General features: G+C 35.1%; 1 protein-coding gene across 1 annotated transcript in view; it reads left to right on the forward strand.

The window, feature by feature from the left end:
- The window catches only part of MSH1 (MUTL protein homolog 1), a 221771-nt gene that overhangs the window by 8438 nt on the left and 187827 nt on the right, over positions 1-25506 (forward strand). The window contains exons 4-7 of the mRNA XM_089995822.1: positions 229-304; positions 1363-1482; positions 1978-2025; positions 18614-18678. Of these exons, the coding sequence (XP_089851948.1) occupies positions 229-304; positions 1363-1482; positions 1978-2025; positions 18614-18678 (309 nt within the window). The remainder of the gene's footprint in view (positions 1-228; positions 305-1362; positions 1483-1977; positions 2026-18613; positions 18679-25506) is intronic.

The following is a 25506-nucleotide window of genomic DNA, read 5'->3' on the forward strand; positions in this document are numbered from 1 at the left end:
TTTATATCTTCTTTAAATGTGTTGGTCAACACTTTTAGTTTCGTATTATGCATCATGAACAAGGCTATGCTTAAGTGGGACACTTTGCAGTTAGGACTAAAGTTTTCTTGAGATTTTCTTGTGGATACTAATACAGAAGCTTGACGATTTTTAAAATTTCTAGTCCTTCAAGTTGTTTTTATCTTGATTGAGTGTATTAACTAGTGTGTTTACTTGCATGTTGCCCAGCTTGAAAGAGGGAACACTTAACTGGGAGCTATTGCAGTTCAAATCAAAGTTTCCACGGGAAGTTTTACTCTGCAGGGTAGGCAACAGAATTTACCTTTAGTTACTTTTGAATGTTAAAACTAGAGTTACCGGAGGCTTCTTATACATGTGGGAAACACACGTCCTCGAAACTCGCTTTGGAAGCACGATACTCATCACTTCCGAAACTTGATGAGAATCTAGATTCTCCTTAGTTTCTCATTTCGTTTTCAAATTGATTCCTGGCTTCCGCTTCCTAGTTTGACAACCTTGGTGAAAACACCTGATTCAGGTGGAGATTAACAACATGGATACTTTTGATTTCACTGAGACTTTCACTTTCTTGAAGATATATCATATGTCAAGATGTCAACAAACTGATTGTTGTAGCTCCACTGAAAAGCTATCAGATCTTATTTGTAACAAATGGTATGTACATAAACCAGTGAAATAAGAAGCATCCAAACAAGCCAAAGTAGCATGGGCGTGTTTGAATCCCACCACAGGTGTATCCCGTGCGTAAGCCAGAGTAGCTGGCTTTGTGGTGGCGAGCAGGGGATCTCAAGGTTTTACACTGCCAGGTGTAGCGATTGTAGTTCGAGAGGGCATTCCAGCACAGCAGGTCTCCTGACCCAGTGTCGGATTCCCTGTGTTATCAATGAAAAAAGAACACAAAATCCATCAGTTTGCTCACACAGTTCCTCCCCAACAAAAAATTAATACTGTTCTGTTTGACTGATATTCAACTTGAGAAGATACTCTGTTGAGCAATGGGTGCCTGAATCTGGTCTTACAGAAGCATAGAACAAGGTGCTGGGAATGAAGCCATGTTAGCGGTCACTATTGAACCCACACAAACAGTAGGCTACTCCACTATTGCAATGAACAACAATGAAGGAAACATGAGAGTGGACTAAAGGACGATGGTTACTGATAGGTTTAGCTTTGTTACACGTTGTCGATAAAAAGTATATCCCTTATCTGTCAGACTGCCGCTATTGACTGGCATTGCTAATTATTTTTGAAACTGTAGTTGTAACTTTTTTACTCCAGATGTCCATCTGTTTCGGAAACCTTGTCACGGTAATGAACATGTTTATCATCTTGTCCTTTCAGGTTGGAGATTTTTATGAAGCTGTAGGCTTTGATGCGTGTATGCTTGTGGAACATGCTGGATTGAACCCTTTTGGGGGCTTACGATCGGATAGTGTCCCAAGAGCTGGCTGCCCTGTCGTGGTATTGTGTTGATCCTTTTTCTGGTACTATTGAGGGTTCACCAGAACAGGATGTGCAGCCTGTTTTAGGTTGCGTCCTGTTAAAGTGAGATGGAGTGGGTGGACCTGATTTGATGAAAGGTATCACAGGTTTGAAACCACTCCGTATTACTTGGAAGAACTTGAATGGTGGGAAGAGGTATGGTAGCCCTACTGCATGGGGTTTGGTAACCCAAGATTCTCACAACCAGGAATCCATTGGACTGGGCAGGTTCTCTGCTATCCTAAAAAGCCAAGGGTTGCAGTTTTTGGATGAGGCTTTGAAGGACCAAAGTCTGGTTGAGTGCAGCCTGCTTGTTTACCTGCTCATACATCACATAGTCTGCAGACTAGTTTTTAAAACTAGATTTTGTTATACTAGTATTTTCTATATTTATTCCTTTGTTTACTTCAGTTTTTAGTTATTTTGTTGCATGCTGTTCCTTGGGTTCTGAAAAATGCTTTCTTTTGTCTGCAGAATTTACGGCAGACTTTGGATGATCTTACTCGCAGTGGGTTTTCTGTTGTGAGTAACACCTCATGGTTGCATGCCTAAGATTTATATTATCCTTATAGTAGGCTTGAGAATATCAATAGTATGTATGCTGAGTTTTGCTTTCTTGGAACTATTGTCTTTTCTTTTAGTGCTGCTCAAAGTCCTAGCATTGCTGAATGAATGCTTTTTCAATATTTGAAAATGCTGGTTATTCTTGAAAAGTTATACATTCTGTGCAATACGAACAGGAACTGACCGTACATTGACACATATGAATTTGGATCAGTTATTGTTTGCTTCGTGGTCCATGATTTTTTTTCTTTGTTTTTTTCCAAAGAAACTTGTGGATAAAATTATATCCAACCTCTAACTGTGGCTTGGGGCTAGTTTTTTTTTCCAAAGAAACTAGTTCAAACCACTTGCTGATGCTACTTCCTTTTCTGGAAACATATGTGTTAGTCAAACGCGAACATACTTCTCTGTAATATTTTTGACTTCTTGGATTTATTGTGATGGACTGGCGGATGTTGATATTTTGGAGGCCATTGAATTCGTGTCTTGCACACAAGAGAAAAAAAGTAGAAGGAAAAACGAAAGAGAGGAGAATAGGGAACTTCTTACCTGCTGGGACGTCCCTTGTATTTATATTAGAAACATAATGCTAATTACAAACATACCCTTAATGAATAAAATACAAGACTGGACCAAAATACCCTTAAGTTACAAACATATATGCATATATATACGTTCCAACATGCCCCCTCAAACTGTACATGGATCTTCAACAATCATGGACAGTTTGGACTTTACGAACCAATGTCTCATGATAGGTAAAGGCTTAGTGAACAAATCTTCAACTTGATCTTCTCCATGGATAAAAATTGGTTGTAGTTCTCGATTTTCAACGTTTTCTCGCACAAAATGCTGATCTATCTCAATGTGTTTCATATTACTATGTTGTACGAGATTAGTAACAATGGATACCGTACTACGATTGTCACAAAATAGAAGTGATTGAGATACTTTCTGATGAAGAGCCATTAATAAATGTCTCATCCAGAGAACCTCTGCTGTAACAGATGCCATTGCTCTGTACTATGCCTTTGTACTGGATCTCGCTACAGTCTTTTGCTTTCGACTTGACCATGATACTAAATGTGGACCCAGGAAAACAACATAGCCTGTTACTGATCTCCTGGTTGATATATCACTTGCCCAATCTGCGTCTGAATATGCAAGAATCACCAATTCCATGTTCACAGATTTACCTGGGTCATGTTTCTTATACACACGACCATTTGGTACCTTTAATATATCTAAGCACTCTTTTGGGTGCCTCCATGTGACTAACTTTAGGAGCATGCATATATTGAGAAACCTAATTCACAGCAAAGACCAAACCTGGTATAGTGAATGCAAGATACTCTAAAGCTCCAAGTAGACTTCTATTTCGACAATAACTCGTCCCCATCGACATCTTGAGATAGCTTTACATTGATTGCTGCAGGTGTGTGAACTGGTTTCCAATCAATCATGCCAAAATGAATAAGCAAGTCAAAAACATACTTACGCTGTGTGAGGACAAAATGATCAGGCCGTTGGTCAACCTCGACACCGAGAAAATACCTTAGAGTACCCAAATCTTTCATGAAGAACTTTTGCGTTCCCATAAATGGCTTCTTTAATCAAAGAACCATGCTTTAGACATCTGATTCTGGATACCCTAATGGATGCTCCATATATACTTCCTTGAGAAATGTATTCTTTACATCCATCTGGCTAAGACTCCATCCATATGCTGCTGCCAATGATAACACAACGCCTATAATATCCATTCTAACAACATGACTAAAAGTTTCATCAAAATCCATTCCATGCTCTTGAGTATAGCCTTTTGCCACCAACCTAACTTTATATCTTTCGATGCTCCCATCTGCTTTGTATTTAATTTTGTATACCCATCGACACCCCACAACATTTTTATCCTTCCGTCTTGGGACAACTTCCCAAGTATCACATTCATGTAGTGCAAAGATTTCTGCATTCATGGCTTCAACCCATTTAATGTCTGTACTAGCTTCACTATAGAATTTGGGTTCTTGATTAACATCCATGGAAAAGGCAAAAATTTGAAAATCAACTGAAAAAGTCTCATTACTCATATTTGAATTGGATGTCGAATTTTGGTCGATCTTCTAGCTTCACCTGAATGGATTGTTTTGGTGACTCCTTCAGCCACATCATTTTTTGACTGCACAGTTGAGATAGGTTGCTGATTATTTTTCTGATATGTTGGCTGCACCTCTGGCTGCCTGCGCCTATGATAAATCTGATCATAGTACTGGAAACTTAAAGATTTTGCTGGAATCTCCATCTGTCCTTCACTGTTCACGGCATCTTCATTAGAAGTGTTCCGGATAACTGCTTGCTCTTCATTTACGTGATGAGTTTTTTCATTAATAACATGCTGGTCATGTTCTGTACTCGGTCAGAAAGAAGAGAAGAAGAGAAGAAGAGAAGAAGAGAGGGCAACAATTTTATCAATTATATGATCATGACCATTAAACTCTTATTCATGAAAGGTGACATGCCTAGATATCATCAATTTTCTTGTAGTCAAGTTGTAACAACGATACCCTTTGTATTCATTGTCATAGCCCACAAATTTGTAAATATGTGCCTTTGGAAAGAATTTGTTACGTAGAGAACTATCAATATGAACAAAACACCTACTACCAAAGGTCATTAAAATGGAATAAGCTGGCTCTCCATAAAGCATAAAATATGGTGTGTTTCCTCCAAGAGAAGTAAGAGACATACAATTTGGTAAAAATACGATCGTGTGATATGCTTTTGTCCATAGATCCAATCTAATCTTGGACTCCGTAATCAGAGCGAGAGTTGATTCTCATATATGCCTGTCCTTTCTCTCTACAACACCATTTTGTTGAGAGGTTATTGGGCTCCATTCTCACCTAGGTAATTAGAGAATGTCACAAAGACATACTCACCACTACCATCACTACGAAAATGAAGAATTTTGCGAGAAAATTGTTTTTCGACAAAAAACTTTGATTTTTTGGAAAGTAGACAACACCTGGTCTTAGATTTTAGGAAATATATTCAGGTGTATCTCGTGAAATCATCAACAAAAATAACATAATACCTTAACTTAGAAAATGATAATATCGGGGATGGCCCCCACACATCAGAATGAATCAATTCCAAAGAAAAATGAAGCTCTTTTATTAGAATTTCTAAAAAGGAGTTCATGACTCTTACAGACTCGACAATAAGAACAAGACATAAACATAACTGGGGCCTTATCATTTATGGTAATAAGACCTTTATTATATAGAATTTTAAGGAGCTTTGAATTGCAATGACCAAGACACTTGTGCCATAGTTGGGCACCTTTATTAACACCAACGACTTTAGAAACAAGAACTTGAGCACGATTGACAAGAGCTTCATCTACGACATATAATCCTTCGCAACACTTTCCCTTAACGAGGCTCCGCTTCATGTGAATATCTTTCACAGAAACAGATGAAGAAAAGAAGGAAACTTGAAAATTAGTTTGATCAGCGAGTTGAGAAACTGAAATAAGATTACACTTAATGTTAAGAACAAAAAAGGTGTTAGGAAGAGAAATAAAACCACTAGATGTAGGAATGATGACAATGCCTACGTGAGTATTGGAGTGGGTTTTCCCATCTCCTATGACTATCCTACTATTATCGTGATAAGGAATAAGGTTTCTGAGGTTACTTGAATTGCCCGTGACATGATGTGCAACACTAGAATCAATAAACCATGTATTGTTGGTGGGAGGAGATTGATGAGGCTGAGGAGGAGCAGGCGCCTGTTAAATCATATGTATAAGACTATAATACCCGATAGGGGTATTATAGTCTTTTCACATTGTTTATTAAACAATGTTTTTTCTTTTCTTATTTTCTTTTTCCTTTTTTATTTCTTTTATTTTTTGTTTTTGGATTCACGCCATAAGGGGCCCCCACCATAGAGTCATTGGGGCCCCCAACGACTCTTTGGGAGCCCCCCTCTTGGCTTTTTTTTCAGCCCTCTCTCTTTGTATAAATAGGGGTGAGACCCCTTGTATTCCTTAAGCATTTTTATGCTCTCTCTTTCAATAAAAGAGTTCTTTTATTTTAGTTCTACTTTTTATAAAGCTTGTGTTTGTGTTGTCCCATAGTGGACTTGTGTATTGCTCACTTTTGATATTTCTCCGTTGTTGGTGATTGTGAATGCATTTTTGCATACTTCATTACATGGTATCAGAGCCACTCGACTCTTGTAAGGTGAAGTTGTAACTCTCTCTCTTCTTCATTCTCATACTACCTTGTTGGTAGCAATGGAGGCCAAGATCGACCTATCATTCAAGCTAAATGGCAAAAATTACATGATGTGGACATCCGCAATGGAGAATGACCTCAAAGGAAAAAAACATTGGGGTTATGTAGTGGGGTCCATTTCGGAACCTCAACTTGAGCTCACCAAGATTAAAAGAGGTCAAGAAAAAGCTCTTGAGGGAGATGCTTGCCTCAAAGCTATTGAAGATCATCAAAGAAAAGTAGAAGATTGGGAGAGCAACCATGCAAAAATCCTAGCATGGTTTATGAACAATGTAGAACTCAAGGTATGTGCAAATATTGCCAAATTTCGCTGAGCCAATGAGGCTTGGCTTTTTATGAAGGGTATGTTTACCCAAAAAGATCTTGCAAGAGGCCATTTCTTGCAAAAAAAGGTTAGAACTACTAAGCAAGGTGAAATGAACATACTGTAGTGCTCTAAACCCTTTGTGGGATGAGTTGGCTCTTTTAGAGCCAAAATGCGTATCTATGGAGGATGCTGAACTAAGACAAAAACAAATGGAACAAGATCAATTGTTTCAATTTTTGTTCGGTGTACGTCCCGAATTTGAGCAAGTTAGGTCTTCACTCCTCCATAGATCTATTTTTCCTCCTATAGAAGATGCCATAGCCGAAATTACTCAAGAAGAAACTAAGCTTGGCATGAGTAAAAACATTGATGAAGTTCTTGCGTATCCAAACCCGACAACAATGTCAAAACATACAAACCACCTCATTTTGGAAAGCAAGACAACTATGGTGGAGGAAGAAAAATGATTGGATGCCATCATTGCCATGAGTCGGGTCACATTAAACCCGTTTGCCCGAAACTAAATGGGACATTCAAGCCTAAGGTGACTTCTCTTGAAGAATCCACTACCAAAGAAGATGAAGGCAAGAGCGGAAACCTCAAGGAAACGCTTGGTCAAATTTCTATGGCTCTTCAACAAATTCTCAAAGCTACTTCCTCCACATCGGGTGTGGCTATTGCATCTACTTCACCTCCCAGTACGTACTGTTGGATCTTAGACTCTGGAGCCTCATTTCATATATGCACCAATTCAAGAGGCTCATGTGTTTCTACGACCGATGAAACCTTTTTAAAAATCACAAGTATTAGAACTCTTGATTCTAAAAATTCTCAAAATCTTTTTGTTCCAAAGGATAGAGTTGCTCCAAAATTAAATCTAAATCTTTTTTTAGTTTCCCAAATTGCCCACCATGGATGTGAGATATCTTTCTCATCTAATGGATGCTATGTGCAGGATCTCCAGTCCGAGAAGCGGATTGGGCAAGGTCATAAGAAATGCGACCTCTACTATCTGGATCATGTAAACCTTCCTATAAATTCTTTTTGTACTTATGTCCAAGATAAAAAGATTGAAACTTGGCATAAAAGACTTGAACATCCAAGTATTTCGAAAATGTATATTTTTCCATTTAGAAACAAATTTTGTAAGGAAAAAGACATCTATTGCAAAGATTGCATTTTTGGGAAAATGAAATCTATTCCATTTCCAACTAGAACTTTCCTCTCTTCAAGACCTTTTGAATTGATGCACTCGAATGTATGGGGTCCATCTCCGGTTATGTCTAAAGGTGGTTACTCTTATTATGTCACTTTCATCGATGACTTCACTACATATGTTTGGATTTATTTTCTTAGTTATAAATCAGAAGTGTTTTCCTTCTTTAAAGAATTTCATATAAAAATACAAAATCAATTTCAAAGTAATATATCCATTCTCAGATTCAATTCTGGTGGAGAATGTTAAAATATGTGTATTATCGTCATTTGTAATCTCGTATATATTTATATTCATATATATATATATATATAGATACATATACATATATATATGTATATGTATATGTATATCTATATATATATATGAATATAAATATATATTCTTTATTCACCCAAAAGGGTATTTATGTAAATTCCTGTTTTGCGCATATTCTACTTTGGAATATTGCTTGTAATTTTCCATTTTTATTTTTTATTTTTCTTCTTTTTTCCCTTTTTAATTTTCGGCTTTTGTGCCACATAGGGAGGCTCCCCAAAGAGTCGTTGGGGAGCCTCCAACGGTCACATATGTGACCGTTGGGGGCTCCCAACGACTCTCTTGGGAGCCCCCTTTGTGGCTCCTTTTCTTGCTTATAAATAAGGGCTCTCTCCTTTGTATTTTCTCACTTCTTGAGGGAGCTTATGCTCCATTTGTAATGGGGTTTTTACCCCTTGTCCATTGTTTCTTCAATGATATGCAACTTATGACTTTATGCCATATTTTTTCCTTTTTATGGGTTTTATGGGTTAGCACATTATGTGCTTGTGTTGTTTCCCTTTAATGGGTATATTTGCACTTCACGTGCATATGTATGGGTTCATTATTGAACCCAATGTATTCCAACTCACTTTCTAACATGGTATCAGAGCAAGGTCACGATGGGGTTGTCCTTGGGTGCAACGGAAAGCGTGTCGCTCAAGAAATGGTGAAGTATTCATTGCTCTTCCTTTTTGTTTTGAAGTTATTCGGTATGTATCCCTTTTCTTAAAGTATTATGCATTTGAAAATATGTTTCTTGCATATAGTTTGTTCGTTTAATGGTTATGATAGTTGAATTATGTCTTTTCACATTTCGTATGCTCGTATATTTTAAAAATATCTCCCTCAAATTTGGTGAACTCGTTTGTTGTTCAAATATATAATTTGCGTCTATCTAACTACTCATCGCATATAATAGCAATTTATGGTTTTTAAAATTACCTTCAATTATGTGAGATTTATAATAATTCTTACATAAGTATCTCATGATTGACCTATAAGTTAATTTTTAAAATTATATATATGATTTCTTGCTAAAGTAATGATCTTTGCTTAAAATTTCTTAATTCTCATATGAACCCTAATTTGATTTGAGTTCCTCTTTTTGATTATGAATTTTAGTGCATTTTTTGAAAAATTTGATATAATCCTTATATGAAAATCTCTCACATCTAAAATCTTTGTTGAATCCTAAAGTAGTTCTTGTTAATGATAACTTATAAGAACTCCTAAAAGTTTTTCAATGTTTCTTTTTTGAAAAATTGTTTATGATAAACCATTAGGAAAGATTTTTTAAAAAAGGAATTTCTCACACTACATAGAGTGCATAGTTCATCTATTGCATCCTTTTGGTATAAATGATTTCATTTTTCATCTTTATAAACTTGTTGGTTTGTATTTTTCATAAGGTTTCGAAACCTCTTAATAATATCTTTTAAAAATGCCTACATTGGCCATAATATGGTTTTCTTTGTCCTCAATTGCAATTATTAAAGTTTGAGAATTTCAAGCATTGCTCTTTTTATAAAGTGCATACTTGCTCACTTTTGTGTATTTTTGTATTTTGTGCACATTTGTTTCTCAAATATTTGCGCTTGTATGCATTCCCTCTTTTTTTATGAAATACATGCCTTAGTGCATGTTTGTTTACACCTTGGTGTGTATTTGTTCAAGTATTGTATGAGTGCCTTCGTGCACATCTTTTATAAAGCCTTTTGTGCTTACATGTGTATTGTCTCTTCGTAGACATTTTTGCATTATGGAGCCTTTATGCACATTTCTTTTTGTGAAAAATATAATGAATTTAGATATTGAGTCCTTTTTAAATCATTGTAAGTGCTTTTAGCACTTTGTATGTTTCCGCATATCTCATCACAATCAAAGGATTTTTTAAAATTGTTGTATGGGACTTCATCCCTAAATCTATAAATTTTCAAGTGTTTTAAATATTCTTTCCTTGAGTATTGTGTTAAAGCCTTCTTTGTGAACCATTACGGTTCTTATGATTTCTTTGATTAAAAGCTTGATTGTCTTGATGAATTCTTTATGTTGTTGTGTTTATTGCTTAATAAGTTTTTGGTATAAATGACTTGTTTGAAGATTAAGCATAATTTGTGTTTATGCAAAATTGTTGTTATAAAGCACATTATTGATTATTGGACCTTTTTTAATCGGTCCTCTTTTCTTTGAAAAATGATTCCTAAAGTGTTTATTGCCTTTTTGTGGCATTTATATTTGTCCATCACATGTTATTTAATGCATCATTGTTTTGGCCTTATTATTGTTTTATTAGAGATGTTTGTTGAGGTGAGTTATGGGCACCTCGTGTTATATCATTTTAGATTGTCCAAATTGCCATATTATAGATGGTGGTTGAGGTGAGTTATGGGCACCTTGGGACTCTAGAATGATTTGGTATATGATCTCTAATTATGAGTGTGACACTCGTTGTTATGTCTTTTTAGATTGTCCACTTACCATATTATAGATGAGGGTTGAGGTGAGTTATGGGCACCTTGGGACTTTAGAATGATTTGGTATATGAGTGTGTCACTAGTTTGATGTTGGCCATTGATCTTATGGATGCTCTTATTTATATATAAATGTGATGGATATATGATGTTTGAAACCTTAAAATGTTTTAAGGTATATTGAAATCAAGGTTTTAGGGATTATTGCCCAACCTTCCATTGTTTATGAAAATTATGAGTGCATTTGCACATTTGTGATTTTGTGCCTTTTTGCACAAGTGTTTCATATGTTCTTGGTGTGCGTATGTTCACACATTTATTTTCAAGAATTTTACTTTATCGATTATAGTATCTTGTTGAAATATTTTTTTACATGCATGTTATTGTTATGAGAATTCATTTTAAAAGGAGTATTGTTTTATTCGAGGTTTATTTTCATTACAAGTTTATTGCCTCAAAAGTCTTTTCCTTTTATGCCCATTATCCAAGTGTCATCATATGTAGACAAGAATTTTATTACACCTTCGTGTGTTTTTAGCCCTTTGTTGGCTTTTGCTCTCTTGGTCTAGTAGCTGAACACATTTGACTTGAGTGTTTTTATATGTAGACAAGACATGTTGATTCACACTATGGTGTGTGATTTTTAGCCTATGTTGGCGTTTGTGTTCTTGTTGTAGTCGCTTAGATGTATGTCCATGGTTGACTTATTTCACTCATTTCAAGTGCCATCTTATGTAGACAAGATATGCATTGTGTTTTAGCCCATGGTTGGCTTATTACTCTTGTTCTAGTAGCTGAACATACTTGGTTTTAAGTGTATTTTTTACGTAGACAAGAGATACTTTTTAGTCCATGTTGGCATGTATTCTCTTGTTCTTTTCGTAGATGCACTTATTTCAAGTATTATTATATGTAGACAAGAGGTTCTTTTACACACCTTTGTGTGTGTCTTTGGCCTTTAATGGCTTTTATATTCTTGATCTAGTAGCTTATACACTTGATTTATGGGTCTTGGAGGACTAATGAGGTAGTTGTTTGTAATGGATGAACTATTGTTGAAATTTGCAAAATCTCATTCATGACTTGTGTTTTTCAAATGAATCATATTTTTGATATGCATATCAAGTTGATTTTTTAGCATTTAATCGATATATTAAGTGCTTATTGTTTTTGCCACCCTTATATGTAGAATGTGTTTTTTGTCAATTAAGTGTGACTTTCATAATCAATTTTAAAACCTTGTGAACTCTTGGGTTTATTTTGCCTAAAGTATGCTTGGAAACTTCGTTTCTCTTGTTTGGGACTTCATTACATGTTTGAAGCATGATCATTAATGAGTTCTTTGAGTATTAATTCATTTAATGATAAGTATATGCATATGCTCTTTATGGCCTTTTTTGGGCTCTCATTCAATAAAGCATAGGTATTTTATGCCTCTTCGTAGGCTTCTTGTGGTATCCCTTTGTGGATCATTTTGTTATTCCCCATTATGGGGTTATATTTGTTCAATGTTGGACCTTATGAATGCATTATGCATTCTTGCAATTTATTTTTGCATAATTTGCTTCTGCTCAGTTTGTTTTAACATGATGTATGATTTTGAAACTTTAAGTGTCATTTCTGCATAATTTCTAACATAGGTCATCCATAATTATGCTAGTTAGAAATGGTCCATTTGAGTAAAAGTGCAAAGATATGTTTTACTTGTTTCTTTGTTGATTCTCTACAGGATCGCTAAAGATGTGCAACATTAGATGCATCATGGATTCGATCGATGGGGAACTGGACTTGAAGACCTAGCTCAAACTGTCATGAAGATGGAGTTTTTTTTTTAAAGACTTTTGAAGAATTGGACTTCGTCTCAAGACTTCCCTTTGATTTTCCAAACTTTCGGGTTTTTTCCCCGCAAAGTTTGAGGGGGGATGTTAAAATATGTGTATTATCGTCATTTGTAATCTCGTATATATATATATATATATATATATATATATATATATATATATATATATATATATGAATATAAATATATATTCTTTATTCACCCAAAAGGGTATTTATGTAAATTCCTGTTTTGCGCATATTCCACTTTGGAATATTGCTTGTAATTTTCCATTTTTATTTTTTATTTTTCTTCTTTTTTCCCTTTTTAATTTTCGGCTTTTGTGCCACATAGGGAGGCTCCCCAAAGAATCGTTGGGGAGCCTCCAACGGTCACATATGTGACCGTTGGGGGCTCCCAACGACTCTCTTGGGAGCCCCCTTTGTTGCTCCTTTTCTTGCTTATAAATAGGGGCTCTCCCCTTTGTATTTTCTCACTTCTTGAGGGAGCTTATGCTCTATTTGTAATGGGTTTTTTACCCCTTGTCCATTGTTTCTTCAATGATATGCAACTTATGACTTTATGTCATATTTTTCCCTTTTTATGGGTTTTATAGGTTAGCACATTATGTGCTTGTGTTGTTTCCCTTTAATGGGTATATTTGCACTTCAGGTGCATATGTATGGGTTCATTATTGAACCCAATGTATTCCAACTCACTTTCTAACAAAGAATACTTGTCTATTGAATTTCAAAATTATTTAAAGCAAAATAAAATGTCATCAAAAGTCGTGTCCTAGGACCCCACAACAAAATGGACTAGCAGAAAGAAAGCATGGGCATATTATCGAAACCGCTAGAACTTTACTTGTATCTAAAAATATTCCAAAAAAGCTTTTGGGCCGAAGCCGTCCTGACATCAACATATTTGATCAATAGAATGCCTTCTTCTAAACTAAAGAATGTATCTCCATATGAATTTTTTTTTAAATTTCCTCCTGACTTCAATCGTCTTTGCATCTTTGGTTGTAAATGCTTTGTTCTCTTGCATAAGAGAGACAAGTTATCTCCTAAAGCGATTGAATGTGTGTTTCTAGGTTATGGGGAAAACCAAAAAAGCTATAGATGTTTTGATTTTAAAAATAACAAACTATATGTTTCAAAAGATGTAACTTTTTTGGAAGATGAAAATGAATTTGAAAAATTAGATAACCAAAACGAAGTTGATTACATGTTTCTACATGACCTTATTGATGATGTGTGTAATGATTCCATGAATCATCTTGAGGATATAGAGGATACATGTGATGTATCCAATATTGATATATCACCATCTAATGATGATATAAACATTAATGTTTATACGAGAAGAGGTCAAGAAAGGCCTATTAGTGCCTTGGAGAAATTTTCTCATCTCACCGAATCTTCAGAAGAAAATCCTATTAGAAGTTCTTCTAGAGAATCAATCCCACCTAATAGGTTTGTGACATATGAGTATCTTACTCGTAGCTATCGAGTATGTTTGATAACACTACATTCATATTATGAACATGCTCATTATAATCAAGCCAAAACTATACCACATTGGGTTGAAGCCATGCAAATTGAGTTAGATGTCCTAAAAAAAGCCAAAACGTGGAAAATTGTAACCCTACCTCCTCATAAAAAGCCTATTGGATGTCGATGGGTTTTAAGGTTAAAACCAAAAGCGATGGATCCTTAGAAAGATATAAAGTCAGATTAGTGGCTAAAGGATATGCTCAAGAATATGAAATTGACTACGAGAAAACATTTGCTCCTATAGTCAGAATTACAAGTGTTAGAACCTTAATAGCTGTCGCATCAACCAATAAATGACCTATATATCAACTTGATGTGAGGAATACCTTTTTAAATGGAAATCTAATTGAAGAAGTCTATATGGATCCGCCTCCTGGAGTTAACATTAGACAAAGTCAAACTCTTAAACTTTTAAAAGCCTTATATGGTCTTAAGCAAGCCTCAAAGGCTTGGTATGATCGATTTAGTGATATCATGAACAAATTGGGTTTTCGTTCCTATTATACTTACAACTCTCTTTGTGAAAAATGTTGGTACGAATATTGTTATCATGTTGCTTTATGTTGGTGACATGATTTTCACAGGAAATGATCAACATAGTATTGTTAATGTTAAAAATATGCTAAAAGATAGTTTTGACATGTCTGATCTAGGTTTTCTTCGGTATTTTCTTGGCATTGAGGTTGCATATTCTTTTCGAGGATATATATTGTCACAAATGAAACTTGCTGCAGATATATGTGCTAAGTCTGGTATTTCAGATGATAAAAATGTGGAGTCTCCAGAAGTAATCAATGCAAAATTAAGGTTGGAGGATGTGGTTCTTCTAGAAGATCCCACACCGTACAAACAACTCATTGGATCTCTCACATATCTTACTATCATCAAACCTGACATCGCTCATGCTGTTCACTCTGCTAGCCAATTTCAGCATGCCCCTACAACTGTGCATATGAGTGCTGTACACCGGATCATCCGATACATCAAAAATACTATAACTAAAGGGCTATTTCAATCCTCCTTCTCTTCATTAAATTTACTTGCTTATACTGATGCAGATTGAGGAGGTAATCCTAATGATAAAATCTTAACTACTGGCTTTTGTGTCTTTTTAGGAGATTACAAGAAGCAATAGAAAGTCTCAATATCCTTTACTGAAGCTGAGTACCGGGCTATGACAACTACTATAATGGAACTTGTGTGGCTTCGAAGTCTTCTCAAAGACATGGGGGTAGATATCACTGGCGCCTCAAAACTGTGCTGCGATAGTAAAAGTGCCATTTATATTGTCAGCAATCACACATTCCATGAATGGACCAAACATATTGAAATGGACTGTCACTATGTTCGAGATGTGTATCTACGTGCAACAATTGCATTGCCATATGTTACTTCAGAATATCAGCTTGCAGACCTTTTTACTAAAGCATCCGTCGTCACCTCGTAAAGTTTGAGGGGGGTGTTAAATCATATGTATAAGACTATAATACCTGATAGGGGTATTATAGTCTTTTCACATTGTTCATTAAACAATGTTTTTCTTTTCTTATTTTCTTTTTCCATTTTTATTTCTTTTATTTTTTGTTTTTGGATTCACACCAAAAGGGGCCCGTCATAGAGTCATTGGGGCCCCCAATGGTCACAAATGTGACCGTTGGGGGCTCTCAACGACTCTTTGGGAGCCCCCCTCTTGGCTCCTTTTTCAGCTCTCTCTTTTTGTATAAATGGGGGTGAGACCCCTTCTATTCATTAAGCATTTTTATGCTCTCTTTCAATAAAAGAGTTCTTTTATTTTAGTTGTGCTTTTTATAGAGCTTGTGTTTGTGTTGTCCTACAGTGGACTTGTGTATTGTTCCCTTTTGATATTTGTTGGTGATTGTGAATGCATTTTTGCATTCTTTATATTTCCTCATACTTCATTACAGAGCCATCCATGAATGCTGATTGAAACTCATAGGCCATTGCGGACTAGTAGGAATACCTTCATACGTGTGGGTGTTTTGCTGCACCCCCATTTGACTGAAGGAAGTACTCAGGGCATCCACATCTTGATTTTGATGTTGTATGGTAGAAGTAGACGATCCAACTGAAGTAGGGTTTCCTGAATGAAAGCCTGCATTGAATGCACCTGGACGAGGACCTCTGGGATTTCCAACATTGCTGCTTGGAGGAGCAAACTGCCTAAAACGCGCTGGATAGGTCACAATAGGTGGCCGATATGTAGGAACAAACCTCCAATAACAGTTGGAACTGACGTGTCCATGCTTCCCACATACCTGACAGTTAACATTTTGTCCCTGACCTCCATTAGGCTGATTTGGGTTAGGTAGAATACCAGCTCCCGTAGGGTCAAAGGAGCCATGGCCATGTCTACGACCACGTGACGAATTAGCCACAACAAGAACTTCGTGTTGGGGAGATGGATCTTCCTTTTTGGAGGAAATGTTGAAAGTAGACTCAAATTCAAGAAGTTGGGTTCTCTCAACTGATTGAAAGCCCCCTTTTTTTCTATGCCGATGTTGTTTGCAATAAAAAGATTATATTCTTCTCCCAAACCTTGAAGCATCTGAGTGATCATCTTCCGGTGGAGGACTTCCAATAGCAGCTAATTGATCAACGATGTGCTTTACTTTATCAAGAAAATCCACAACATTCTCGTTTCCTCTTTTCAAGGTACCAAACTCCGATTTAAGATAGTAGATCTCAAGTAGAGATATTTGTTCATACCATTTGTGCAAAAGATCCCATAACTCATATGCTGTCACACGAGTGGGAGTGTGAAGAAGAACCTGCTTGGATAACGTTCAATAATGAACGCAACAACTGACTGATCATTCTTGAACCATGAAGTGTAATCTGAATTTCTGACAAGAACCATCACATCTTCCACGTTCTCTTTGTCTTTTCCTTCTGTATTCCCTTGTGGTTTAGACACAAATTCCTGTGGGGCTAGTTTGGATCCATCAAGATGGCCCATAAGATCAAGGCTGCATATGAAAGGAATAATCTGTTTTTTCCATGTGATAAATTTGGTCTCATCCAACTTTTCAGTCACAAGTTGTGGTAGAAAAGAAGAGGAAATATGAGCAGAGGAATTCATGATGAAGAAGAACGAAAATCAAGGATAGATAAATGAAAAGAGAACAAAATTAATAAATAAAACAATCAGAATCAGAAATTACTATTCAATATCCCTGATGTCATCCAATGACTTGAGCACGGACATCGATTTTTTTTTTGAGAATAAGCTAAACTATAGCAGAGTGTAGGCCAATCTGATCTAAAGGAGCTGAATGCACAATCGATTGAAAGATTGAAAAACTTTGAATATTTAGAGTGAGAAAAGAGAACATTTACGACCCAAGAAATCTTGTCTGTGCGAACTCGACTCAAGAAATCTATAAATTAAAGACCAAAGGGAATGAAAAAAAATGTGGATTTAAAGAAATCACAGATTTGATTGATTTCTGCGTGAAACTGCAGATCTGACTTGGTCGATCTGCTGTCTAGAGCTGGTCAGATCTGACCCAAAATAGATCAGATGTGACGCAGGGACAGAATAAAGAAAACGATGAAAGAATAATAATAAAGAAGGAATAAGACGTGAAAGATGATTCGAACGACGAAAGAATAAAGGAAAAGAAGGAGATGAAGGAAGAGAAAAACTGATTTGAATATAGAGAGACAAGAGAAGGAATATACAGTTTGATCCACGGGACTTACCGACGAACCTGCTCTGATACCATGATATTTTGGAGGACCTTGAATTCGTGCCTTGCACACAAGAGAAAAGAAGTAGAAGGAAAAACAAAAGAGAGGAGAATAGGGCACGTCTTTCCTTTTGGGATGCCCCTTGTATTTATATTAGAAACATAATGCTAATTACAAACATACCCTTAATGAATAAAATATAAGACTGGACCAAAATGCCCTTAAGTTACAAACATATATGCACATATATACGTTCCAACAGTGCTTTAACCGAGGTATATTTTGCCTTGCGTATTAGCACTCAAAGTCTAGTGTGATCCCAGTTATCTAGTCAAGCTTGTCTTTGCAAGATGTTTTCTCATGTAGCAATCTGCTATGTTCTTTTTGTCTGTTGAGTGGTTCATGGAATACTGCTTGTGATCTTGACTGGCGTCAGATTGGGAAAAATTAATGCATGCAGGAATCAAAATTTGAGATGACATACTGGTGAAAATGTGTTGCTGATTGAAAATTGACTTGCAAATACGATATGCACTATTTCTGCTGCATGCCACTTAAGGTTTCCTGCCTTGGTTTGGTAATTGGCACGTGTATTTGTCATTTAAGCATACAACTGCTTGCTTTAATCTTTGGGTTCTTTTGTGTGCTTTGGTTCCACGTTGAGAATTGTTGCTTTCTTCCTTTATATTTTATCATATTTTAAGATTAAGAGGTTATGGTTTGTTGTTGATACTTTCGTATGCCCCATGAGTTTCTCCTGGTGCCATCGTGTAAGTTTGCTTCTTTAATTATTCTCATGCTGTGCTCATCTTGCTTTCTTTAATTTCCTTTGTGCTAATTATGATTTCTTTCTTGACAGTGCATAGTTGAGGAAGTTCAAGGGCCAACTCAAGCTCGTTCTCGTAAAGGTCGTTTTATATCAGGGTAATTAATATTTATAATGTGATCTTGCTAGGTTGCTTCGAGATTTTCTTTTAGTATGATGCCTCAAGCATTCATCCTTTTATGGCATTCATTTGACAATCATGCATCACAATGGTGGATACAAGTCAAGTGCTTCTATAGTCACGCTACACCGCTTGCCTTTCACATTCAAGCCACCAGATGTGGAGTATTTTGCAAAGATTATCGCAACCTTTTGTTTTTTTTGTCCTCTGTAGTTTCTTCCAAGGATGTAAGTATCGTATCGTTACTCGTATTTGTTTGGTCCAAAGTAACATCGTATCGTATCATATTGTAAATTTTTAATAAAAAATTCTAAAAATTCCAAAAAAAAAAAAATTAGCATAAATTTTAAAAAAATCATGTCACATAAAACAATGACGAATTGCACAAAATACAACCATAAAATCACATATGAAGACAACTACATAATTTAAATTAATATCAATGTAAATAAAAGACAACTATATAATTTAAATTTTAAACACAATTAAGGCCTTATATTTAACCAACTAACTAACAATTTTAAATTCACATCCAAGTCGTACTGAAATGTCATAAGTCATAACTAAACTACTAAGAGTTATTGATAACTAAAAAGATTACATTTAACCAATGTCTTACATGCCAATCTTCATCTCTAAACTTCTAAACTATAAAGATCCTAAAACTAAACTATCTTCTAGAGCTTATGTGCCAAACATTAGGAGTCAGGATAGTATTTCCTCAATTATGCATCCAACTGTCGCTGAATGATCTCTTTTATTATGGATCATTTTTTGGCAAGTGGGTTATTATCATCACCATCATCTTCAAAATCGGGAACAATGGTTGAAAGTCCTTTGCATTTTTTGCAAAATTCTTCTTCTTCGAATATCTTCTAGTTCAACAATAACATCAATACGAAAAGTTGCAGGAATAGATGGAGAATCACATGGACATACATCTTGATCTTGACATGTAATATGTTACTTAAATCTATGGAGTCCACCTCAAATAATAGCATCACAAAAAAACATCTCAAATTCAATGGTGACCGTAGTCATGGTACATCATCAATGCTTCTACAATATTGCCGTGCGGGATCATCTTTATGACATGAACATGAAGACGATATCGAATGATCTAAAAAAAACATAACCAATTAAAAGACTCAATAACAAGCAAAAAATAAGAAGCACCAAACACACCTTTCTCCAAAAACACTCAATAAGAAGCAAAAAATAGGGATTTTGTACTTTAACCTACTTCCTTGAGTGAAAAAATGATGAAAATGCACTCTTGAAAAAATCGTAAAATTCCTCTCTCTTGCACACAAATCGGCTCCCAAATCGATCTCACAGAACCTAGAGATCGTGGGTTCCCTTCTAATGGACTCTAGACATTGTAATGAAATTGTGGTCTTCCACAAATGCACTTGAATCCACCAAAAGAATGTCTATAAAGACACTTCAAGCAAACCCATAAAAGGGTATAAAAGGAAGAACACAACAAGAAATAAATAAATATTTATGGATAATTAAAATGCTTATGAAGCATTCAAAAGGATTATTTATAAAGGAGGGGTTCACCCCTATTCATACAAGAAGGAAGAAGGTTTGGAAGAACTTTTCCAATAGAGTCGTTGGACCTAGTCCAACGACTCTATTTCTAGCCATTGGACTAGGTCCAATGACTATGGGTTTAGGCAAGATCTCTTCAAATCTTGACTATGTAGTTCAATTTGAACTACAAAAAGGAAAATAAGAAAAAGTAAAAAGAAGAGTAAAAATAAATATATATTATATTATTGTTTTATTATATATATATATATATTACATGTTTACATTTTAACACTCCCTCAAACTTACGGTACAATGAGCGAAAGTTTGTCTAAGAGAAAGCGAAATCTGAGAGCAACGAGAGGCTTTGTAAAGAAGTTTGCTAATTGATACCCTGATGTAACATATGGTAGATCAATGGTTCCATGTAAGTACTCTTTGACATAGTGACAGTCCATCTCAATGTGTTTGGTGCGCTCATGGAACGTCCGGTTGCTTGCAATGTAGATAGCACTTTTGTTGTCACAACACATTTTTGACGCTTGCCTCACTTCAACTCTCATATCTGCTAGCAGTCGTCTGAGCCAAATAACTTTGATAGTGGTAGTTGCCATGACTCTGTATTCAGCTTCGGTAGAGGAAAATGCGACCTTTTGCTGCTTCTTGCACCTCTACGAAATAAAAAATTCACCTAAGAACACACAAAAACTCGTGGTTGAGTGCCTATTATTGGGATCACCTCCCCAGTCAACATCAGTATATGTAATTAAATTTAAAGACTATGAAGCAAACAAGAAGAATTCTCATGAAAGAGAAGACTTCAAGTATTTAATAATTCGTAAAACTGCTCTCATATGCACAGAGGTGGGAGCATGCTGAAACTGACTACCAGTGTGAACAACATATGCTATATCTGCCCTAGTAATTGATAGATAAGAAAGAACTCCAATAAGTTGTCTGTAAGGAGTAGGATCGTCAAGAAGTTCTCCATCATCAATTTTTATTTTAACGTTGACAACTTTTGGAATTCCAGACCTAGAAATAATATCAAGAGCAAATTTAGATTGAGATATCAAATACCCACGAGGGGAATAAGCAACTTCAATGCCTAAAAAATATCTTAACAACCTTAAGTGAGTCATTTTAAAATGAGTTTTAAGAAGAGATTTGATATTTGCAACTCCCTGTTTGTCGCCTCCGGTGATGATCATATCATCCACATAAAGGGGGAGAATAATGATACCTGCTTCAGATTTCTTAATAAACAAAAAATGTCAGTTAAACAAGGTTGAAAACCAATATCAATCATAACATGACTAAATTTGTCATACCAGGCTTTTTGAGTCTGTTTAAGACCATAAAAAGCTTTTTTGTAGACGAAGAGCCTTATTCTTAGGGATACTGATACCAGGCGGGGCTTCCATATATACTTCTTCAGTGAGATTCCTATTCAGAAACACATTTTTGACATCCAATTGAAAGATATATCATTTTCTAATTGAGGCCAAGGCTATTAAGGTTCTGACAGTGGTCATATGGGCCACATGAGCGAATGTTTCTTCATAATCGATGCCATACTCTTGGGCATATCATTTTGCCACTAGGCGGGCTTTATACCTTTCCAAGGTTCCATCACTTTTGGTTTTAACTTTGTATAGACACCTACAACCTATTAGGTTTCTTACCCAGAGGAATATCTTGGATAGTCTAAGTGTTGGCATTTTCTAATGCATCCAATTTTGTTTTCATGGCTTCTATCCATTCTATATGATTTTTGGCTTGAGAATAGGATGATTGTTCAACATATGATTGTATTAATGCAATGACTGCCCTATATGTGGGTGAAAAAGATTCGTAAGATACAAATTTTTTAGGAGGTCTAAAAATTCTAGAGGTCCTTCTGGTGGAACGTTGATGTATTTTTCTAATGCACATGGAAGATTTGGCTCTCTACGTCTTGAATCTTATAGACTAACATCCCTATCGATTTGCTCTCTGTTATCATGATTTTCAATAGCAATAGGACTTTGATCATCGTCAAAGTCACATTCATTGGATTTTGAAGTAAGATCAATTAAAAAAGAATATTCAGTGACATCCTTGAATTTTTGGAATTCAAAGAAGCTTTCTTTTTCCAAAAAAAAACATTTCTTCACACATAATTTTTGATTTTGAAAATCAAAACACCTGTAGCCTTTTTAATTAGCAGCATATCCTAAAAAGGCACATGAGATTGCACGGGGAGAGAGCTTGTCATTTTTGTTGGTAAACACAAAATATTTGCATCAAAAGACTCTTAATCTAGAATAATCTGGAGCTAAATTGACAAAATTTTCTATTGGAGTTATATTCTTTAATGAGGAAGATGGCATCTTATTGATGAGGTAGGTGGCAGTTAGTACTCCTTCAGCCCCAAAACTCTTGAAAACTTGATTTGCAATTAGCAGGGTCCTAGTAGTTTCCATAATGTGCCGATGTTTACGTTTGGCTAGGCCATTCTGTTGTGGAGTGTGTGAACATGATTTTTGATGTGTAATGCCATTTAAATTGAGACAGTCTTTGAATTCTTTGGATATAAACTCTCCTCCTGAATCAGTGCGAAAAATGAAAATATCATTTTGAAACTTATTTTTAACCATTTTATGAAATATTTGAAAGTTAGCAAAAACTTCAGATTTATGTTTAAGAAAATAAATCCAAGTATGTCTAGAAAAATCATCAACAAAGATGACATAATATGCATAACCACTTTTGGAAATAACTGGTGCCGGGCACCAAACATCCGAATGTATTAACTCTAGTGGTCGTGAAGAAACAAAAGTTCTAATACAAAATGATAATCTTTTCATTTTGCCAAGAATGCAGTCTCTACAAGAAAAATTTTCAGAATTACAATTTTTTTCCAAACTTGAAAAATATTAAAATTTAGACATGTGAGGATGGCCAAGTCTTTTGTGCCATAAATCCAATTCTAATTTTTGAACATTATAACAAAATGTATTCTTAGGCAATTCCAAGTCTTTGAATTCTTTGGATATAAATTCTCCTCTTGAATCTTCCAATAGAGTCGTTGGACCTAGTCCAACGACTCTATTTCTAGCTGTTGGACTAGGTCCAACGACTATGGGTTTTGTCAAGATCTCTTTAGATCTTGACTATGTAGTTCAATTTGAACTACAAAAAGGAAAATAAGAAAAAGTAAAAAGAAGAATAAAAATAAATATATATTATATTATTGTATTATTATTATATATATATATATATATATTACATGTTTACATTTTATCAGACATATGAAGAACTCGGCCCTCAAGAGGCTTTTTAAACCCAAAATATAAAAAAAACAACTTTCGGCCTTTTTTAAGTTCACTTATACTGTATCGTACCATACAACACGATACATGGGTGTATTATATGATACACCTGATATGGGTACGATACACACTCGTATCGCGATACGTACAACCATGGTTTCTTCTCTTTTTGCTTGTTTGTTATTTGAAGTTATCTTTTTGTCGGGTTTGAAAAGACTTTTCTATACTATTTTGTTTTGTAAAATTCCATCTTAGACTATTACTTCTTAATTTAACTTGTGAGTTTTATAGTTATTTAGCATCTACTTTGTCAGGTTTTGACATTTTTTCTTTTAAAAGAATTTCTTGGTCTTCTTTTTTTATTTATTTTTGTTAGTCTCATTGTTCTTTGTTGTTTATTTGTATTTTCATCAACTTCTTATTTGTTTGATGATTATTGCATACTTTTGAAGTTCTTTTGAATTGATATAGTCAGTTTTGGTTGTCATATTAGACATTTCTTTAGTTTATCTTTATATTATTTTTGGATCTGGTGTGTCTTGTCCCATGCAACTGATGAATCACCCCTCCATCTTTTTCTTGTTGGAGATATCCCTTCTTTTGTGCTCTAGAATTGGCCTTTGGAGGATGGAGTGGTTTTTTGGTCTTTTCTTGTTTTAGAGGTAGGATCAGCACAACCGTATTGGCTATATATCGTCAAAAAAAATGTGATATATCGCTTGAAGACCCAAAATCTGGATGTTACCTAAAAAACAGGCTAAAAAAACGGTATCATGATATATCACAATATCAATAAAGGAAGAACCACAATTTTTTACCTTTAGATTTGATTTTTTGTGAAGTGCACTAATGAAAGCAGCAATTTTTTTGCTGGTTTGGGTGGGAAACTTTGAAGATTCTAAATAAATCAGGATTCTCCATCAAAATATTTATGGAAACTGTCAATTTTCCCTTTCTTCATTCTTTTTTCGATTTATACCTTTTAATCTACCCCTCATCTCCACTCTCCAGAATTATTTTTCCTCATTGAGGTAAACTTCAATCAGTGAGTCCCACTTTTTTTCGTCAGACAGAGGATAACTTTCAGCACTTACATCAAAGGGGGAAAGAAAAAAATGTAGGCCTTTAGAGAACAATCAGTAAACATTAAACTAGAGTTTTTAGAGCGTCCGACTGCAAATGTAAAATCTTTTCATGTATCCAGACTTTGTTAGTATAATCTATATGACAGAAAAAGCTAAAAAGCAAGAAATTCACTAACAATTTGATTTAAGATCAATCAAAGCTTGCAGCTAGCACATTGATTTAAGATGATTGATTGTTGTATTATTTAGTAGTCTTAATTTACTCTTTTGTGTATATGTTTTAGATTTTCTTATGAGCTTTTATCTAGTTTAAATTGTCGATAAATTATCTATATATGGCTGATATATGATATGGATGGCAAACAATAAGTTGGTGATATGTTAACTTGTGACTATGGGTAGGATAATGGTGTCATGAGCTAAAGGGAAGGTGAAGAAGTGGTCCCTTAAGTGGAAGTGGTGCTTACTGTTGAAAAGAAAAACTGTAGAATATTTGATAATCAACTATTCCATCTATCCTCATCTGTTGGCAAGTTGAGAAGTACCTCTCCTTACTGCTGAAGGATAGATCGCTTGGGAGGGGCATGCGCTGGATAAATAGCATCATTGGCTAATCTAGATTGTTTGGTTAGGGCTGACGGTTTGTCATCCCATATTTTAGTTTGTCTTTAATTATAACCATAGTCGCCGATATTTTGAAAAATATCACGATAAGGTCAGCTGATAATATGAGCAAAATATCGTGATATTTTCAAATTATTTCCAAAATTCAAAATATCACCATATCATCATGATATTTTAAAAAATCTTATTGTTATTTTTGTTTCTTTAGTATTTTAAAAACTTTTCAGACTTATATCCTTATATTTT

This window comes from Nuphar pumila, chromosome 2 (assembly GCF_984573655.1).
Source record: "Nuphar pumila chromosome 2, dmNupPumi1.hap1.1, whole genome shotgun sequence".
NCBI lineage: Eukaryota > Viridiplantae > Streptophyta > Magnoliopsida > Nymphaeales > Nymphaeaceae > Nuphar > Nuphar pumila.